Source organism: Poecilia mexicana, unplaced genomic scaffold (assembly GCF_051168715.1).
Source record: "Poecilia mexicana isolate PSO_F unplaced genomic scaffold, ASM5116871v1 scaffold_8, whole genome shotgun sequence".
Classification (NCBI taxonomy): Eukaryota; Metazoa; Chordata; class Actinopteri; order Cyprinodontiformes; family Poeciliidae; genus Poecilia; species Poecilia mexicana.
Window position 1 is genome coordinate 18,216,150 of NW_028263377.1, and position 20,658 is coordinate 18,236,807.

At 42.1% G+C, this 20,658-nt stretch overlaps 1 protein-coding gene across 1 annotated transcript in view; it reads right to left on the bottom strand.

The window, feature by feature from the left end:
- Positions 1-117: 117 nt before the first annotated feature.
- The window catches only part of kcnt2b (potassium sodium-activated channel subfamily T member 2b), a 45,903-nt gene continuing 25,362 nt past the window's right edge, over positions 118-20,658 (bottom strand). The window contains exons 11-30 of the mRNA XM_015011212.2: positions 19,261-19,425; positions 18,698-18,834; positions 17,801-17,864; positions 16,826-16,934; positions 13,357-13,465; positions 13,167-13,223; positions 11,519-11,671; positions 11,191-11,444; positions 9,573-9,897; positions 9,398-9,503; positions 9,147-9,319; positions 8,571-8,642; positions 7,530-7,664; positions 7,316-7,427; positions 6,643-6,744; positions 6,464-6,547; positions 6,241-6,369; positions 4,038-4,383; positions 3,791-3,875; positions 118-3,662 (exon numbers count right to left, since the gene is read on the bottom strand). Coding sequence (XP_014866698.1) covers positions 3,545-3,662; positions 3,791-3,875; positions 4,038-4,383; positions 6,241-6,369; positions 6,464-6,547; positions 6,643-6,744; positions 7,316-7,427; positions 7,530-7,664; positions 8,571-8,642; positions 9,147-9,319; positions 9,398-9,503; positions 9,573-9,897; positions 11,191-11,444; positions 11,519-11,671; positions 13,167-13,223; positions 13,357-13,465; positions 16,826-16,934; positions 17,801-17,864; positions 18,698-18,834; positions 19,261-19,425 — 2,835 coding nt within the window. The 3' untranslated portion in view covers positions 118-3,544. The remainder of the gene's footprint in view (positions 3,663-3,790; positions 3,876-4,037; positions 4,384-6,240; positions 6,370-6,463; positions 6,548-6,642; positions 6,745-7,315; positions 7,428-7,529; positions 7,665-8,570; positions 8,643-9,146; positions 9,320-9,397; positions 9,504-9,572; positions 9,898-11,190; positions 11,445-11,518; positions 11,672-13,166; positions 13,224-13,356; positions 13,466-16,825; positions 16,935-17,800; positions 17,865-18,697; positions 18,835-19,260; positions 19,426-20,658) is intronic.

Consider the following 20,658-nt stretch of genomic DNA (forward strand, 5'->3'; position numbering starts at 1 on the left):
ACACAATTAGCTTTAGAGTTTTTGTTTTTCAGTAACTTAGATTATAGTAATATTACCTTAGTCTCTGTAAAAAACAAAAAAAACAAAAACAAAAACACCACATTTAATCGCCCTGTACCTGTGAAGGTTAAATATTAGTTCATTTTTATTGTCACATAGCTTTTTTTCAAGTTGCACTTAACTGTTTCTTTTTCATGTGATGTCTAATCTTTTTTTATTTTACCTCGAATTTAACCTTTAACTCTGTTACCTTCATTTCTTGGAAGCCACTTGAAATCTCTGCTGGTAAACAAATGTTCTTGCCTGACCTTGACCTGACTAATGTTCTGACATTACAGCATGAATAATAAGTTCTGGTCATAAAACGGAGGCAAACTTCTAAGCAGACTAATTGGCACTCGGGATGGAAAATAAAATAAAAAAAAAAAAACGGATTTTGTGTGAACAGATACAGACAGGAAGAGTTATTAAAGTTTGCTTTTCAAAGCTGTGAGAAACAAAAGCACCTCTCGGCCACGAGCACGAAGAGAATGCCGACCCCGTTGACCTCGACGGGCATAAAATGCGATGAAAGCTTTGACTAACAAGGTGCAGCGCTGTGTGATGCCTCGGGGAGACAACGCGCGCTGGATGTTGGCTGTGAATCGCACAGATTGTCGATGCTTCAAAGCAGGAACGACCCAAATTTGGCCTCATTTAGCAACACGAGAAACCCCATCAGATCATGCTCTCCATCTGGAAAAGAAAGATCAGATGATGCGTTGATGTGAACCTCTTCCTGTGAGTGACTGCCCTCCCAGCTGCACAATCTGACACCAAGCACTAATAAGCCAGGGACGAGTAAGAAGTGAGTTTAATATGTACATATTTTGTTTTTTCTGCTATGATTGCAGTGAAGCTACAGTTGTTGTTGTTTTGACGTCAGTGTGAGTGCCTCCATTTCTGTGTGAACAGTCTCATTTTGACTTTTCCTCACACGCCTTTGATAACAAAACAGCTTTCCAAATGATTTACTTTGATAAAAACAGATCGATTTGGTCCGAGAGGCTATGAATTATAATGGATGTGGATAGTTTGTTTTTCACCTTTTTTTTCTTTTTAGAGAAATATGAGGTTTTTTTTTGACTGAAACCCAGCTCTAACGTAAAAAAAAAAAATCTAAATTAAAAAAAATTAATATTTAATATAAGTGAAAATTCATAGCAATAAATACATTTAAACTTTATTTTCATTCATTGTTCTAAACTGAAAGCTGGATAAACACCCCTTTGAAATGGTCTCCGATATACAGGAAAAGCTTTACAAAGAGGGGGTGTGTACTGCAGAGCTGTTGGGATAAGTGGTTTTATATTACAGTGTATTATGTCCAAACCGTTTTGTCCGTTCATTACACATCAACAAAAAAACAAGCCGGAGGCGGGACGGCTTGAAAGTGGAGGATTTCAGGAATAAAATTAGAAATAAAATGACTTCAGGTCATTGCAAGAGAGGTCATGTAAGCAAAGAAATGCTCCTGGGAGCAACGCGGCAGTGACGACGTAAAGCTTGGCGTCTAACCGTGTCCATAGCTGAGACTGGAGCTCTTTGGATCCTTTCGCTGCTGGTGAGCGTTTAATGACGGCGTGTTTAAAAGAGTCTCGAAAAGCCTTTGTGAGACATGGAATCAAAAATACGAATCGGAGGGGTGATGACTTTGATGAAAAATGCTAAAAGACACAAAAGAAGACAAAAACGCCTAAAAAGGACAAACCACAAACGTTTTCCTTGATGCTCATTTGGCAGCAGATTCCTTTGGCAGTCCACATGAGATTGGCAGTGTCTCGCTCAGGCTTTGTGACTACATGTACATATCCATTCACCCACACACACGCTAAACATATGGCACACACAATTCTGGTCACTTCAATTAGAAATTTGTTGAGGGGAGGAAAACAACCCGAGTACCACAGTTCATGTTTATCCCAATGATATATTTCAGCTTTACGAAATTATTTCTCTTATTTTTATAGGCGAGGGAAAATTGAACGATTTTAAACTCCCATCCTCTGCTCTTGAAATATGGACACTGGATCCAAGAACTCACTTCTGAGTCACTTAATTATTAACAGAAACTAAAACATTAAGTATATGTGCCCAAAATGTTGCACCGTATGCCCAGTGCCTTTGCAAAGAAATTCACAATCCTTAAACACCTGCAGCCTTTCTCAAATTACAACCACAAAATTCTTACTTTATTGTGATTTTATGTGATAATTGTAAATTTAAAGGAACGAGGCACAATGAATGGAAGATTTTTTTTGCAAATACAAATGTAAAATGTGTGACATTCTTTTGAATTTTGCCCCAGTTTGTGAAACCAGTTGTAGAACTTTTCACCGATTGTTGTCCTTTTGTAATCTCTACCCAAGTCTCCAGCAAATTTCCTTCATAAGACTATCCTCGTTTTAGCTTCATCCTCCTTCTCTTCAACTCTGACCCACCTTCACGTTCCTGCACCTCCACAGCATAATACTTCTCCCACCATGTTTCAGATAGAGATAGTGAAATTCAAGTATCTTCACAGATCACCTGATCTGTGTTTGCGTTTGCACGTTGTGGGCCAAAAGGTTCGACCTGTGGTCCCATTTGAATAGAACACCTTTTTCCACAGGTTTGCTGGGATTTCTACATGACTTGTGGAAAACTATAAAAAAAATGCTTCTAACTGCTTTCTTTTAACAATCGTGTCTTTCTTTCCCCTGGTCGATAAATACCAGATTTGCAGAGACCAGGACTAATAGTTGTCTTTCCAAACGGTTCTCCCACCTGAGTTGTTGATTTCTGCAGCTCCTCCAAAGTTACCTTCTGCTTTTTGAAGTCTTCCTTGCAATTACGCCACATTCTCACAACTATGAGATCATAGACTGATCAGTGCTGATATGTTTGAAAATTAGGGTGTTGTTTAATAATATAACTCCTTCAAAGTTATTCAAAGTTTTATCTATCTTATCTTCTTCCTGCTTTGTTCTTTGGTCGTCACATTGCTGTTTATTCTCTGATGTTTCCCAAATGAGCAAAGGGATTTTTACGCAGCTGCTGCATTAATACAGAGACCGAATTACACATTTTTAAAGGTTGAGATTTATTTTGGGGTGTCGGAGTGAGGTGAGCTGAGTAAGCTGCATTGATATTTGTGGTCGTAATGAGGCAGATTGAGAAAAAGTTCAAGGGTTTGTGAATACCTTTGGCCCTGCATATGCTCACTGTGGATACAGTACATGATGCAGTACTAACATGCACGACAACAGATATAAATACATGTAGCTTTTCAGTAAATGCACTTCTGGGTCCGCAGTTCTCGGCTGAAAAAAAGGAAGGTGCATAAATAAAATTTTCCAGACAGTGTAGAAAAGGTCCATGTGTGCCCAGCACAGAAAACTCTGATCCTGAAAACACAGAGGTTCTGAGCCGTCCCTTTTCTTTTTGCTGTGGATTTCTCCTTGGTGACTGTATTGATGCTGGTCCCTTTCTTCCTGGCAGTGTTCTGAGTTTAGTCTTTTCTCCTTCACAGGTGGGTGCTATCCTGCATATCAAACCTGTGGCTCTCTGATAGTCCAGCGCTGCACTTCCTGCTGCTTCCCTGATTGGGCACCAGGGAGAGGGGGTCTGGTCTTATCAGGTACCTGCAGATGGGGCACAGTCAGGGATCGCAAATTGAATTCGGTTCTAATTGTAGGTTTCATGCTGGGTTCGCTTTAAAATTTGCCCCATCACTTATAAAGGGCTTTTTTTTTTTTTTTTTTCCACTCACACAACGTCGTGCAGGTCGAGCCTGGTGTCTGGAGAGGGGTTGATGAGGATGTACGACAGCCTGTTGCCTTGGTCTGTCATCCCATCTGACACCAGAGGAAAAGAGGTTAGAGAGGCAGGATATGAACTCAGCACGGGATATGGAGCAGGAGGAGCTGCATCCGCTCAAACGGCAAGAAGTGCGAAGTTCGAAAAAAGAAAAGCACAAGCAAAACAAAAAAAAGAGAGAAAAAAAAAGTGCAACTTACTAAACCCAGTTGGAGAAAGGCCCAAATGTTTCATCCTCGTTCGCACCAGTGAGTTGAGCTCCTGTCGTTCTGAGCGTCTGAACAGATTCAGCCTCTGCTGGCTGATCCGCTCCGCCGCGCTGCCCGGACCACCTTTGGCTCCGCTCGATCCCCGACCCCCCTTCCTGCTCAGCCGCCTCGCCCACTGCATGCTCTTCCTCCGGAGCAGCGGGTGGTCCGAGGAGTGGGAGGAGGTGGAGACGGGCTCTGAGGAGGTGGAGTTACGGTGAGCGCCGGTGCGGGACAGCAGGGGCTCTCTGGGTTCTCTGGTGTCCTCGTAGTCTTCAACAGTGATGGATACCTGGGACTGAAAAACATTTGGAAAAAAAAACAAAACACTTTTCTACTTTAATATGGTTTGATTAATATGTTGCAGAGCTTTGATGGCTTTAATGGTTCCTCAGAACTGTTTGTAATTTCACAAAGAGGTACAGAAATATATTTTATAAAACATTAACAATTTCTAATCAACAAATGATTAAGACTTCAGACAAGTTCAGCTTTTTCACGACAGCATAATCTCACACTCAAAAATGCATATCCACATTTCTTCTTAAGTAGTCCTGTCATCCTATTTCTGGTCAAAGTTTTCTCCAATGCACCATCTAATTTCAGAGAGACGTCAGATTCTCACAGAAACAACACAGTCAGGGTCGATATTTACCACTGAAGTTTCCACTGGAGCTTGAAATGAATCCTTGGAGCTCCGGGACAATGACAAGTCTCACCACCACAGGCTGTTAGCCACATTACTCAAACTGTTACCCCTGCACTCGTTAATCATAATGTACCAGACGATAATCAATCTGGGCAGCGTGCATGGAGAACAGATCCAAATTTGGAGCAAAAACTATCCTGGTTGTTCGGAAAGCCAGTGCTGCTGCTGCTGAAAAAAAAAGAAGGAGTTCCTCTGTAGCAGCACATTGCGGACCTGGTCAGGAACTCGAAGGTCACCTTTCACATCCCGGCCTCCGGTGTGATGAACGGTGGCCCTTACGCTGGCAACAAGCTCACTGTGCAGGAATTCATCATCCTGCCTGTAAGCAAATGCTGTAAAGATGGAGTATGAACAGAGATTCTCTCTATACACACTGAGGTGTGTTGATCATCAAAGGTCAACAAATGGCTAGAAGAACATTGGAACGCACTCAGACTTCCCTTATAAGTGCACTAATTAAGACGTTTAAGCCAAATGGAACTAAAGCAAACAGGTCGCCACCACAGTGACTGAAGGGGACGGTGAAGACGGAAACAATTTCTCCAACAAGACTCTGGTTAAATTCTGCTGAGAAACTAACTGGGATTTTTACCAGCAAGCAACATCCCTACTGCCAAGTATGGTGAGGGATTTGTAATGCTGGGGGCTTGTTTCCCTTCCAACAAACAACGGTTATGAACGGTTTGGAAGACCAAGAAATATATATAAGATAGGTTCTCATTAAGTTTTAACTGTGTAATCCTCTGAAACGTGAGCTGAAGAAAGTAAAGCAGAGAACTGAGTTTAATTTCACAAGCCACACTCAGACCCAACTACTGTGTTGGCAGTGCAAACAAATTACTTAAGTGAATCCTGTCTGACAACACGCAGGAGGTTTAAAAAAAGAAACATCATGCACTGATCTAAAGGAGTTCAATAACAGATGAGAATAAATCACCAAAGGTTACAAATTCATTCTAAAGCGCCGGGACTCCACTGAACCACAATGAGAGTATTTATCCAGAGATGGAGAATACATGGAGCAGTGGGGGACCTTCCCTGGTGTGTAAAGCTTCCCATTTCACTAAAAGAGTGGAGCAATGTCTCCTGCAGGAGGTCACAAAAAGAACAAAATTTAAAGCACCGGGGACCTCAATTGCCTCCCCTAAGCTCAATTAAACAAAATGAAATTGGGCAAAAATGGCATTAATGAAAGTAGATCCAGACCAAAACCGTTGCTTAGCACAAAGGCCCATCTCATGTTTGCAAAGGATCGTCTTGATGATGTTTTGGTAAAAATGTGCATCCCGTCACAAACGGGTTAAAAACAATACACCTTTTCAAAAACAAAAACAAGAAGCAGACAGTTAAACTTGATCGCTGTAAGATGATTCCTACAGGGATATTTTATTTGGGGTTTCCGTGATGTGCTTAACACGGACGTTACGGCATGACAACAAGGCTGACCTCAGACACTGGAAGCTTGTGGGCCTCCGTCCGGTAGATGCCTATAGGAATGTCTCCGGTGGAGGAACATAGTTTCTGATAGAGCCTGCCGTAGGTGCGAATCCACAGGTCGTCCTCTGTGATCTTCATCTGGAAACCAAACAAAACCACAATCGGTCTCCGAGGCGATCCCCTGTCCGCCCAAACTAAAATCCAGCCACTCGTTTGTTTGTTAGCTACTCACGGCGCAGAGGAAACCTGAGCCGGGCATGGAGTCTAACCCCAGCAGCAGCCTGGTGATGGAGATCATGTAGTCCTTCACAAATGACTGGCAGGGCATCGCAACAAACAAGTAAAGTCATTACTGAGACAGAAGCCAACTGAAGGAAGATACTTGTTATTCAGGGAGAGTGTGTTTGACACCTGGTAGAGGAGAGTGTCCAGCATGCTAACGCTGAACACCTTTCCGGCGGCAAATGGCAGGCGGAACATAAAGACCAGGTTGGAGCCCTTCTCTCTTTCCTTCTGCAGATCAAACACAGCTAGGTGTCAGGTTTTACGGGCTTTCTGAGCGGATCAGAGGAGTCTGTGCCTTCTTTAGACTCTTCCTGTATCAAATCTCCCCCCCCAGCGAGGCCGAAACGATACTTAAGGATTTATTACAGACAGACTGACGTTCAGTCTTCAGATGAGACTCAACTATCCTTGATTTGTATGCGGTGGGAGAATAACTCTGATAGACAACATAAAAAGCTTTTACTGCTGAAAGAGGGAGAGACACTGCTTTTCCTAATGATGTTGGACCAATTTGAAAAACATTCAAAGGGAGGATGTCAGACTGTGGCTAATTTACTGCTTTGTTAATGGCTGTTATTGATGCCCAGAGCAAGACTCATTAGCTGTCATTGAGAATGCTAACAATGACAACAAACTGCCAGATATTAGAGCAAAAGCTCATCCCAACATCCTATTTATTCATTTTTGCTCCACTGAGACAATGAACTTTCATGAAAATGAACCATTTGTCATGCTTATTTCCTTTTTGATTCATTTTTGACTCAGGAAGTAAGATGGAAACAAAGGCTTTGGACTTTACCTTTTCCAGTTTGGACAAAGCAAGGGAATAGTGATCTTTGACTTTGAACTGCATGAACCGCATGTTTGCAGGATGTGTGAGCTCCGTGATGATGCTAAGAGCTGGAAACAGTCTGGGGTTGAAAAGCACAAGAACAATAAGAAACGTAATATAGGAAAAAGAACACATTACCTTTGTGTGTGAAATTGCACATGAACGTTTGGGTGAAACTGACCTGAACAGTGTCTGGACGTTAACGATTGTTTTGGCGTCAGCCATGTAGTCCTCCTCTGCAATCATGGAGCTCTCTTTGTCAAACACCACCATCGTGTCCGCAAAAGTGATTCCACATCGCAGCAGGCTGTCCAGACTGCAAAAAGGGGATCAATTATGTTTTTTCAAATTTTACTTGATATCTCATATGAAGAATCAGTATCTACACTAGTAATTTTACAAAGTGGAAACATATTTGTAGCAAAGAGAATAGGCCCAAATTCTCAACCTTGGGGTACGCCCTAAACCACTCTAGTGCAAAAGAAAATATAAAATTAAAAAACCCTTTTATAGTCGGTCACTAAAACCAAAATTTGTTTATTTTTTGTTAGAAACACACAACATTTGAACAAAAATATACGCGATACACCAATACAACTATGAAGTTGGAATGAACAAGATAGGAGATTTTCTATTTTTTTCCCCCACAAACACCAGAAATAAAAATGTCGAGATCAGTCAGATTGGATTGAGAGGGTACGCAAACTGCAGTTTTCACATCTTGGTACAAATTCTCAGCTACATGTAGAGCATAAATCTAAGCCCCTCCACTGCAACTCTAATCCTCAGCTCAGGGTCACTGGAAGGTGAACTTCGACCTCTATCTGAAATCTTTTGCAGCAGGTAATGAGTTTTCTCTCATATTTGCCTTGCGTTTTGGCTCCATCTATTTTCTCGACTGTTATTGGTGTCCCCACAGGCCGATGCAGCCATCACCACGTTTCACCCTGGGGACGGTGTGTTCAGGGTGATTTGCAGAATTATCCTATGAAATGGTCTGCATACTGACCTAAAGGCTTCACTTTGGTCTCATCTAACTGAGCAACTTTTTCCACATATTTGCCTCATACATGTCTTGGTCCATTAATGTCATGATTTCAATAAATTGCATTTCAGATTCTGTATATAATGTGAAAATATGTGTAAAAAAAAATACAATACTTTTTCAAGGCACTGAAACTAGGAAACATACATACGTTAGTATAAATGTAACAAAACTTACTTTTCAATGGAGCCCACTGTGTAGAAGACCATTGGGAACCAACAGATGGCTTCCAGAAAATCAGCTTCAGGTCTAAGCGAATGGGGAAAAACAGATTTCAGAGCGATTCCTACGCGCCACAGAGAAGAGCAAACGTTCCCACAGCTACAGTCTGCCCTCCCTCGGCGCTGAATTTACTGAAGAGACAAAAGGCCTTCTGAGAAAGCTGAAAATAACGGCACTACGCAGCAGTGACTCAGCATTTTATTGCCTTTTTATTGGATTCCACTCTCATTTGGCCAACTGCGTTCGTGTAGCTGCCACAAAAACAGGACGTGTGCTGAAAGCATTCAGCGTGTCACCAATCATGTTTACTTACACGGTCAATGGCTCAGTTTTTCTCCCCCACTTGCTTTTTTTTTTTAAGAGGGGACCAATTTTACCATTCTGCGCAACCTAGATTTCGAGGCCCGCTGTCATTATTAAAAGCCGTGATTGGACAGCACCGGGATGTGACCTTTTTAGAGTCTGAACCTGGTTTTGCAACGGTACAGAGGATGTAAGGAAAACCAGGGAAAAAAAAAAAAAAGGTCTCACATGCTCTCCAGCAGCAGCACGATGGGTTTGAGCTCCTTCCTTGTTCGGTAGTAAGCCCGAAGAGGCACAATGAAGTTGTACAGACCATTTCCTGCGCTCTCCGCAGAAACAATGATCAATTTGTTTTTGAAGCCGTAGGAACGTGCATCCTCAAAAGGGATGTGGGGACAAGGCTAGGGGGAGAAGTGTGAGAGATTATGGGGTGGTCTTCTGGTATGAGAAGAGATAAAGAAGCAATTTGGATTGCAGACCTTATCCATGCGCAGGCAGCAGAACGGCATCTTTTCTTGAAGAAGATGGCAAAGTGCAGGTGAGCTGCCGATATACGGAGAGTTCAGCGGGTATCCCTTCACCCACCTGCGGCACAAGCTCACATTTACCTCTGAATTTATTCAAATAACCTGCTATGCAATTCGCTGTACTCACTCGCAGTGTCGACCCCACCAGTGGGCGCCCTCATCTTTATCGCCGTCATCCTTGCCTTCCTCTCCTCCTTCGTCCTCCGACTGCTCCCCCAGCAGGTCAAAGGTTGGGTTGTTGACTCCATCCACCAGCTCCAGGACCGGCGCGATGCTGTGCCGTCTCTCGTCCCCTGAATCTCCCATGATGGGCAGAGCCAAGGTGTTTGCACCCCCCATCTCTACCCTGGAGCTGCTTCTGCTCCCTCTGCCGCTGCCCAGGCCTGTGCCTCCGGGGTCCTGACCCTCTGGGCTGCTGTCGCTGGAGTCCTGCAGGTCGATGGCAACGGTGCCTGAAAACATACCCACAAGGTAAAATATCAGCCATTTAAAACATGTAAAACGGTTCAGTAGTGTGAGGGCTGATGATTTGAGTGTGGCAGTTTTATTTTTGTCCACTTGGTGGCAGGTTTGTGTAACAACAGAACCTGACCACAGGCAAGATCCTTTCTAATCAAATGCAGGTGCAATGAATTAGAGTAATATGAAGAGTCAACATGTTTCAGTGATACACTTAAAAATGAAACTCATATAAAGATTGAAGGAGCACAGTGAGATAATTCAAGCATTTATTGCTTTTAATTTTGACTAGAACATAGCAAATAAGACCCAAGAAAAGAGGATTAATAACTACAAACATTCTGCCATGCCAATCTCTCTGCAGTCAGTGACAGCCTCCATAAGGAGGCTTGCAACAAATAGGGCTGCTGCTATAGGAGCTGGTTGTTCACATAGGGCTGTATTCAAGTAAATTAAGCAAAAGTTGAGTGGAAGGAAAACATGTAGTAGATAAAACTGCACAACAAACCATGCATGGCAAACCAGAGTTGGATAGTAAACTCTGGTTACATTTACTCAATTACATTTACTTGAGTAATTTTTTTTAAAATTACTTTTAAGGAGCATTTTTACTACACTGTACTTTATATTTTTGCTGTAGAAATTTTATTATAATTTTATTATCTCTACTCTTACTTGAGTAAAATCTCTGGATTCTCTACCCACTGAATGAAAAAACAAGTTTTAATCAAAAATCCACCAGACACAGACACACACCTACAGCTTTTGTAAAAATGTTGTACTTTTTTTATTGAAAGAAACTGATTTGGGGGAAAAAACAAAACAAACAAACAAACAAAAAAAAACTCTTTTGCCTGAATTTGTTATATTTTTTGTTACTTATATTAATTATTGTCACTTTGGTTCTTAAAATACCAAAATTTCCTCTTACCTTTATATTTTGGTCCATCTGATTATGTAATTTGATCAGTTACTTTACATTTTTACTTTTACTTGAGTAAAAACATGTTGAAGTAGTTCTACTCTTACTTGGGTGAGGATTCAAACAGAGGACTCTCTAGGTGCAAGGCTGCAGTGCTACTGATGGCACCACAGTGCAAATCTGTAAAACATATAACCGAACCCTATCATTTTCGAATGCAGAAATAAATTTCCTTCCCATTGATATTCTAATGTGTGGAGACGCTGATAAAAATGCAGCACAGCTATGAAGACAGTTTTGATGTCAAATCCTGAATGATGAAAACACCGAGATAGATTTCATGCAGTCATTCTGCCTTACTGACCCATGCTGGCGATGATGCTGTGCACAGGCAGGCGGGTGAGTCCGTGGTAGATACTTTGGTGGACTCCTCTTGAGTTTCCTCCCGTGCCTCCCCAGGACGGTTCCCTCTGACCCCTGACAAACGCCGAGTTCTCCTCTTTGGAGATGTTGATGTAGAAGCATGTGTCGGAAGCCCCCATGATGTGGCACGGCCCGGGATTCAGCAGGATGTTTGTGGTGTCCAGTCTCCGCACTGCGATCAAACACACCCCAAACCTGCAACCGCGCAGGCCTGATCAGCTCTGAGCGATAGATGTCAATGTGTAGCGCGTAGTGGTGCTTTCACTCACTTTTTATGTGCATGAAAGGACGCAAAAGTGAAACTCTTTCCTTGGTATTCTCCAAAGAATTTGCTTTCTTCCAGACGGATGTGATGCACCTCGTTGGCTGAGCAGCGTCTGTACGTTCGGTGCCACTGGTCTGATGAACCTGCGCCGCCGTCCCTGAGACAGAACCGAAACACACATGGGAATTGTTGAGGCGTGACCTTTTAAAACGTGTTATTTGAAGCACCCAGGGTCACATGAGAGGATGTTCCATCAAGGTTATAGTGGCGACGTCTTACATCTCTATCTAAGCTGCTAATCAATACTACAATCAGGGCGTGGAGGGAGACGAGGTCCCGCAGCTCCGGCTTAGTCATTCGTACTGTCAAGAGCACACCAGCTCTCTCAGAGGGGATACGGCTTTACACGCGGGGGCTAAAGAGGTGACAACAAGAAGCAACGGTGTGGAGGTAGTGTGACTGTGGACAGTCTGCAGAAGAAAAGAGGCTCCATATAAATAGAGTGTTAAGAAATGTTCAATTTACAGGATCTGGCTGTGGGGCAGGAGAGAAGGATGGCGAGTTTTAGTCACCATCAGAGCCAAAACCCAGATGGCGTCAAGTCCAGATAAAGATGATTTCTCACATCGACACATTCTTTAAATTTAACATATAGGTTGGATTTAGCAAGCAGGTTTGCACTTCTGTTTCCTTGCTTTTGAATAAATAAACATTTGTATAAGTTTGAAACAGATTGAATTTGAATAAAAATGCCTTTACTTCAGGTGCAGTTGCCTTACAAAACAATAATTGTGTATTTTTTGGTCAGATTTTTTTATTATTATTTTTGATTGCGTTATAATACCAAGAATAAAACCTGAATTTCCATATATCAGCGTACTATTGTTCCTGAAGTATTTGCTTCAGGAACAAATGTGAAGTTAGCCACGATAAAACTCCAGTTCTGCTTAAAATGTGTATGTAGCAGAAACTTTAACCAGAACATTATAAGTAAAATGGAAAAATGGCTCTATGAAGAGATGAAGAGCATATAAAGAGGTTTGGCATCTTTCACAAGCTTTTTAACAACCGAGACATTTTTTTATTGAACAACAAAGCATGTTAAGTTTAACTGGCAGCAAGACACTTTGTAGAAATTCAGTAATTCAGAGTAGAAATCAACCAAATAGTGTTAGCCCAAAATACCTGGTTATAAAAGCACAATTTGCTTTTTAACAACATGCAACTCAGTGCCCATATTGGACTTCTGTTTAAAAGATGGTAGTCTAAGTGTTTCTACAATAAAACTTAAATTAGCAACTATGACACATGATCATAACAGTTCCTGCATAAAGAAATGTGCTGTAAACCTTTCTGATGACCCTTTGTGGTTTTTTAGTTCCTCCAGAGTCAGACGCTCTTAGCGCTATGTGACACAAGAAAACTCTCACAGTTTTATGTTTACTTACTCTCTATAAAAAAATGTTTAAAACTTTAAATTTGTCACGTTTCAGTTATTTTTACCCTCTTGATAATTTAGGTAAATTTATGTTTTCAGTAAAACTATTTGTCAAATATTTGTGCTACAAGACTGAAAATCCTTTGGATTCAAATCATACATGAAGGCGTCCCACAGTAAATATAATTATCTTTTTTATCTTGTTGTTTTCTACCTGTTAAGGGCTTGAAAAGCTCCGGCACGTTGCTTAAAGGCCTCTTGGGGTGTAGTTCTAAGAAACGGGGGGGATGGAAAAAGAAAAGATGTAAAGACAAAAGCAGCTTTGTTTTGTTGGTTCATTTATTGGTCGTGAAGGGAATATCAACATTTAGACAAAATAAATGAACGAAAGGTGATAAACTCACTGTCCTCTGGAGGAGTGAATCAATAGAGTAATAAGAGTCGAGGTGCCGGGGCACACACAGTTTAAAGCCAGCATGGCGTACTTGAATTCCTCTTCGCACACCACATGATCTGCAGACAGAGAAACACATTAAAGACACGTCAGCTAAGGTTTTTATAGGCTTCAGTAAAGTGCCAAAGAGTTATTAAATGAGTCAAGTCACAGTGAAAGCATAATCTAATAAATTAGTAAATAAATTTTCAATGTTTCCCCCAGAAAACCTGCTGAGCCCGGTGGTTGGGTGTTAGGGCAGATATTCATCCAGGGGCCCGTCCTGTTTTTGAGTTAAAAAATATTTAAAGTTGACAGGAAATTTGAAAATATCACTTGATAATCAAGTGTTATTGAAAGATTGGAAGATTAACACCTGAGCACCAACTATAAAGTATTACAAAATGCAAACATTAAAAAAAAAAAAAAACTAAAATAAACAAGCAATCCTTAGCCTGGCGGGGGCAAAAGTAAAGCTTGGTGGGCTTTACTTGTACAACAATTTTTGTACAAATTGTTCAATTTCAAAATTGCACAATTATTACATAGTAAATGGCACATAGAATTACTTTCTTGAGGTTTTTGTCTTTAATATGGAAAATTGAGAAAAACACACAAAGCGTTGTCCTCCCTTACAATGTTCTGTTGTCAAGAGAAAACTGCTGGATTCAGTTTCGGGTTCAATGAAGCGCCGTGGCAACAACATGCTGCCGCCGCGCAAGCCACGAAACACTCGCATGCATCTCCTGCACTTGCCATTGACCTGCGGTTTACGTTCACAAAGCATGAAGAACCGAGCGCATCGAGCTCACGGCTCAATCAAAACTCCACCCGCAGCTTGTTCAGCTAAGAGGAGGAATCTCAAGTCGCTGTTAAAGTTTGGAGAGAGACGGAAAGCTGGAGCAACAGGTGAGAGTATTCAGACACATTCATCAGCTAACACCTAATGGAGCCACGTGGGTCAACCACACAACCCGAGCAAACACAGACCACACATTCCTTTCAGAGTCTCCTCTTGAAAAGGAAAATCTGATCGACCGGCTAATGTTTGTAGAGAGCCAACCGGTGAAAAGGAGCCAAAGGAGAATCCATTTCCTGTGCTGGATATTTATTTTTTGATTGCACTGTCTTCAGCTCAGTGCACAGGCATATTAGGCTGCCTGTTAAGCAACACAGTTGATCTGGGCAGTAAAAGCACAGTATGTGCTCCACATTAGGCTATAATTGGTGACAGAGCATCAAAGCCCGAGATGGAGAATCGCACTCAATCGGCTGCTAATCTAAGAAGCAGATGGTCATATAAGATAGAAATGCAGCTTGTGTTAAAATTAATGAGACGTGTGACTGCCTGAAGGTGACTAGGTGATAAACATGTCAATTAAAAAAAACAAAACAAAACAAGGGACTGTGATTCTTCTGATTAAGTAGCAATGTTCCTTTGGCTCAGATCAGCACATCACAATGCAGCGCACACACAAAATGTGCTGTAGTCTCCCGCTATTCAGCCTGTCAGTTTATTTTAAAGTTAAAGCCTGTGTAGAGAAATGGGCATCTGCTGCAGAGGACAAGACAAAAATAAATAAATGAAGTAGTTTCTATGGAGCAGTCCTTGTTATTGTAGTCGTGCACATATTTCCACTGAATAGCTCAAATTCCAAGAATGCAGAGATAGAAGCCACTGTCTTTTTATTCCTCCTCCGGTGTTTTCCTTGGTTCTTTGTCTACAATCACGATCTGGTTATTCCTCTTCCTATCATGGTTGTGCATCCTTCAGATTCCTGAACTAAGACCTCAAGACTAAATCAAAGACTTTGTCCTAACGCACACACATAAACACACATTTCCTTTTCCCTTTCATTCTTGCTCCAAAGACCTCCGCTCTTTTCTTTGTGTTTTCTGCTTCAGCCCAGGATGAAACGTCTAGACCGAAGCCTCCATGTACGCTGCATGACTCATTGCAAGTGCAAATATGGCTATTTGTGCCGTCTGAAACAGTGCAATTAGGACCTGACCACAGGTCCACCGGCTTAGCTAATTAAATCAGTAACTTTGTTACTGCGTGGATAAGTGGGCTGCTTTTAACAGTGTGTAGCTGCTTAAGCAGAGCACGCTTGGGGGGCAAGAGAATATTTTTGCTCAATAGAAATTGGATGAATAACCAAGAGACGAGCCGGGTTAGGACACGTATTGTTCCTCGACGTTGCTGTGTCTGCTGCTGCATCACAGCGACTGATCTTTTCTAATGAATGTTCAAGTCCCATTAGGCTGAGTTTGCAGATCAAATTAAATTGTGTATCTCTTGCTCATTAATGCCTCCCACACCATCACTTCAGGAGTGTTTTCTAAGTGGTGTCAAAATTTGGCATCTGTACTCACACTGACGTCCGTGTGACTGCGCGCTCTGTGAATCAAGCTATTGTGATTTCGGGATTCGGAGAACAAAATAAACTCAATTTTTTTCTAAAAATTTTCCTCATCGAAGCACGACAGTGCAACGTAAATTAAGGAATTAAGAAATCGCGAATTTGCTGCACTTTGAACGTCTGCTTCATCAAAGAGGGGACGGCTACAAGCTATTAGGCAAAGCACATTGAGCTAGTCATTTGTTTAGTAAACTAATACAATAGGAACATGTGAGAATAAAAAACATCAAAGCTGTTCACACACGAGTTTTCAGACTTCAAGCAGAAGATTCCTCCCGCAGAGCTGCGTGTTGATCACGTTTTGAAGAAAAGGCGTGATAAGGGATGAACATGAAACTCTCTCTGTGCACAACAATTCCTGCCCTGCTAATAACTAAAGGCCCGGCCTGCCTGCGAAGTGTTTCAACAGCGCTGCGGGAGGATTACCCTGCGGAGAGGGCTTGTCTGCCAGGTTAGCGCGACTGCAGCACTCTTCAAAAAGAGGGCGATTTTCTTTGCTAAAGTGGCAGAGTAAAACATTAATCGTCGATGGAGACGACTGGGACTGAATTGGGTTCCAGATCGTCCAGGGCTGCAAGCAGCGAGATGTGCAAGAGGAAAGAAAGGACGCGAGAGAGAGCGCAGGTCCTTGTCGTTCACTCACAGATGACTGACTGTTGTCTGCCGTTGTGCAGGATGGAGATGGAGACTCTCCAAAGAGCAAAGCTCGAAACTCGCAAAAGGCTTACAGGCAAGCTGTGCCAATCTGTCCTACACTTCCTCTGAGCTGGGAGGAGAGATAGGTCTGCATGGGCACTCCGAGGGAAAATACATGCTTTAGGATAAAAAGTCAAGTAGACAGGTTCAAGGTAGAGCTGGGGGCCAATCTGTTTCCATTGTTAAAGTGTGTGTGTGTGGGGGGGGGAGAAGCACAAACCACACGAAATAAGCTTCCAAACAAGATTAGGAAGAAATATTATTTCAAATAGGCTGCTTCCCAACAATGCCAGCCTCTTCGTTTTCACACTCTCTGCCCACCTGCAAACTTGACGTGGAACTTGTTCTCCGGCTTGAGAATCTGGACGTACAGAGGGCAGTTTGGAGCAAAGTCTTTGACTGCCCAGGCTCGGAGGATGGTTTGATGGTCCTGGCAAACCCCCCCCCCCAAAAAAAAACAGCGTATTGAATTGCATTTATCACAGAAAGCGGGATGTAAGAGAGAGGGAGAGAGAGAGACGGTAAGGTACAAAGAGATCATAACAGACATCAGACTGTTATAGCATTCCTCTTAACCCGCCTGATGGTGTGGCGCAACGTAGTCCTGAAAGTTCAGAACAATGAAATTTGGACTTCTTGTAGTCAGATTTGTTAAGATGGCGAAATGAAGGTCATGGGATGTCTTTTAAAAATAAGAATGGCATAAAGCTTTACAATTACAGCTAGCACTTATTTGATCTGAAGAGGATGAAAGTCATGCAGTAAATATCCATTGAATAAAATGTGTGATGTCTTGAACTAGACTCCACCAAAATACTTTGTTGGTTACACCTTTTGAAAATGATTTCAGAGACAGCTCCTTTCATATGTGCAGAAGTTTTCCAACTTCACCATCCATAGACTAGACTGAATATTTCAGGACTCCTTTAAGGAGAATTGGTAGAGTTCATTTAAATTGATTGATTTTATGATACAGCCTTTGCTTTTAAGGACACTTATCAGGTTTCTAGAGGATTGGGGTCTGGGCTTTGGGAAAGCCATTTTTCCCCATTTCAAAATCATCTGATCAGAATTTAGCCGAGGAGCACAAACAACCCAGAAACCATCAGTAACCAACCAAATATCATCCATTTTCCTCAAAAGATCTGGATGGATGGTAAGGCATTTTATTTCACGACGACTGTGAAATAAAAATAGCATTATGCTTAAAATCCCTGCAGGAAGAGCAAAAAAACTTTAGCCACGATTAATGCCGAAGAGAGTCAGGATCAAACAGGGAAGTGTTGAAGCACGTACAGCAGCAATGCGGTCCACTTCAAACCGGTTACTGAGGATAAAGCAGGCCTCAGCATCGTCCATCCTGCAGGTAGTTAGTAGAGCCAGCAGCCACAGGAGCGAGAGAGGCAGACGGAGTGGGAGGGAGAGAAAGAGGAAGAGAGAATCGGGGGAGGCCGTGAGACACAGGAAGAAGTGTGTTGTCATGTTACTGTCAGAGAGGACAAAAGAGGAAAAAAGTGGGACGACAGAACAACAAATGCACCAATGTAACTTTATCGCACACACCATTTTAAGACGAGATAGTGGGAGGTGAGGGGAATAAACAAGGAGGCTTTTTTTCCGTGACACTAGCATAACTTGTTTCATTTGCAAGTCAGTATCTTGCAAGAAAGTATTCAATACGCCTTGAGCTTTTTCACATTTCGTCACAGCCACAAACTTTGATGGCATGTTCTTGAGATTTTAAGTGACAGATAAACACAAAGCATGGAATCATAAAGGAGAGAAGAAATAAGCGAGTAAAAACCTGAAAGATGCGACCTGCATCTTTTTTCAGTCCCCTCTACTCTGATGCTCCAAGATAAAATAGAATGCCACTGATTGAAATAAGAAGATACCTAAATAGTGCATAGAGTCAAAGTGTGTGTAAATTACTCTCAGCTGTTGTTTGTGCATTAAATATAATAAAAAGGTTCAAGTGGTATGAATGCTTCACGCGACGTTGTATCCGAATTCAGGGGGTGGGGGTGTGTTGGAAATTACAGGTGTTACTTTTGGACTCCAGACACTTCAATAATTAATTCTGAACTGCATATTAAACATTATTGACCACTGTGGCGCTTTTCATATCTCCCCAGTTTAATAAAACTGTTGTAATTAAGCTTTTAATAAAGACAGCCAGCCGTGATTACTCACTTGGCCCTCATAAGGTCTTGATCTTTGAGGGCAGACCCCTGCAGGTAGATGACTCTCAGAGCCCAAAGAGGAACATGAAGGACCCTCCTAACCTGGACGTCCATCTCAGCAGGGCAAAGGATCACCACGTAGTAGTCCTGCACACACACACAGGAGGAAAAACACAGCCCAACGGTTTTAGACGTTTATGTTCGTCGCAAAGACGCTTGCAGAGGCCACCGAAAGTCAAAAAAGGTATTTATTTATTCACTTAATGCCAAATTTCACGTAAAAAAAATGCCCAAGTCATACTCAGCCTACATCTACATTCTGCTCTCAGTAACGAAAAGTAAGATGATCCCCAGAAAAACAAGTAAATATTCACACCTTCCCAGCAAACGGACTCACAGCTGCTCCAGCATGAATAAGTCAGAGTTGGATCCTTGCTATTGTAGGATTAATCCCCTGCTATGCCCTCTGCTGCTTTTTTTGGCTCCTGGAAATGTTTAATTATAGGCAACAAACACACTACCACACATTCAGCGGACCCCTGAAAAACCTCCGTGTCCTACTTCAAAGCAGACCTGAAGCCGAGGGTGAGCGAAGAACTCGTTGAGGAAGTCCATGAGGAGGTCGATCTTGAGGCAGCTGACACACAGCACCACGTGTTTCTCCGTCTGCGCCCTGTAGCGGCTGTAGTTGCCTCCGGATTTCTGCCGCTCCATCCACAGAAAGGCCAGCTGCTCGAACTGCATCGAGGACGACATTTATCACATTCAACAGATGGGGAGCGGATTAGGTTAGCTGGAATACAGCAAAGACCCAGGTGGTATATGAAAAGAAAAACGATGCCTAGTGTGTGGTGTTTCCATTTGATCAGGGAAAGTGTTTGGGGGCAAATTAAGATAAGTGGAGATTTCAGGAGTGTGGGTGAGTGGAATGTGATAGTGCACATTAACAGGGAGAAACGCGTAATGGAAATATTAGTGCGGCTCAGACGAAACGGCACAGATGTTATCTGGTGCAACAGGAGGAGCGACGGATGGTAGAAAGTATTAAATCTGAGAAAATGAAGTGCTGAAGGAATGACGAGAGTTTCCTACACACTTCAGTTTGTCGTCACACGCACACACACACACAAATCTACTGAATGTGAAGGTCACAGACTCCGAGTCGACACTGACAAGCAGAAGCCCTGGTGATTGCTCTGATGTGGATCCTCTGTTGGAGCAGCAATCGTTGCAATGAGGGACAAATAATAAAAAATATCGGATCTTACATCTTTGTAATTAACTGTTTCTTTTCTTGCAAGTGTTCATTGTGCCTCAGACAAAATAAAACATTGTTAGCCATATATGCAACGGCTCTATCGAGTGTTTAAACACACCCCGGTTTAAACTCCAACTTGGGTCAACAAAAGCAAACATATTTACCAGTAGGACAATTTGTTAAAAAAAAAAACAGAAAAGAAAAGAAAAATACTATGGTGGAGTAAACAAGTGGTCGGAAAGGTTTTCACACCCTTAATTTACAGCGTTTTATGAGGCACCTTTTGATTTAAGTTCAGCATTCAGCTGTGTCGAATCCAAAGCTTTGCAGTGTTTCATGTCAGAGAAAAGGGAGTTATCAATTATTTAAGAAAATGACGGCGGCTGCATCCGAATCCTGGATAAAAAGTCAATAAAGACAGAGTTCAGGAAGGCTGCCAAAAGGTCACCATCAACAATGAAAGAGCTGCAGAAATTTCTGCCAAGTACTGTCTGTTTATCCTTATCTGACTAGAGGGAGAATGAGTCACGGTCCGATGAAACTGAAACTGACAATTCACAAAGGTATGCTATACAGATAAACAACATTAATGATCAAAACAACACCTCACCCACAAAAGCAGAGCGATCGCATCGTCACGATTTGCTTTATTTTAGATAAACCACAGGGTTTTTGTGCAGTTGAATAAATATGTTAACAATTTCAGTCGGTGT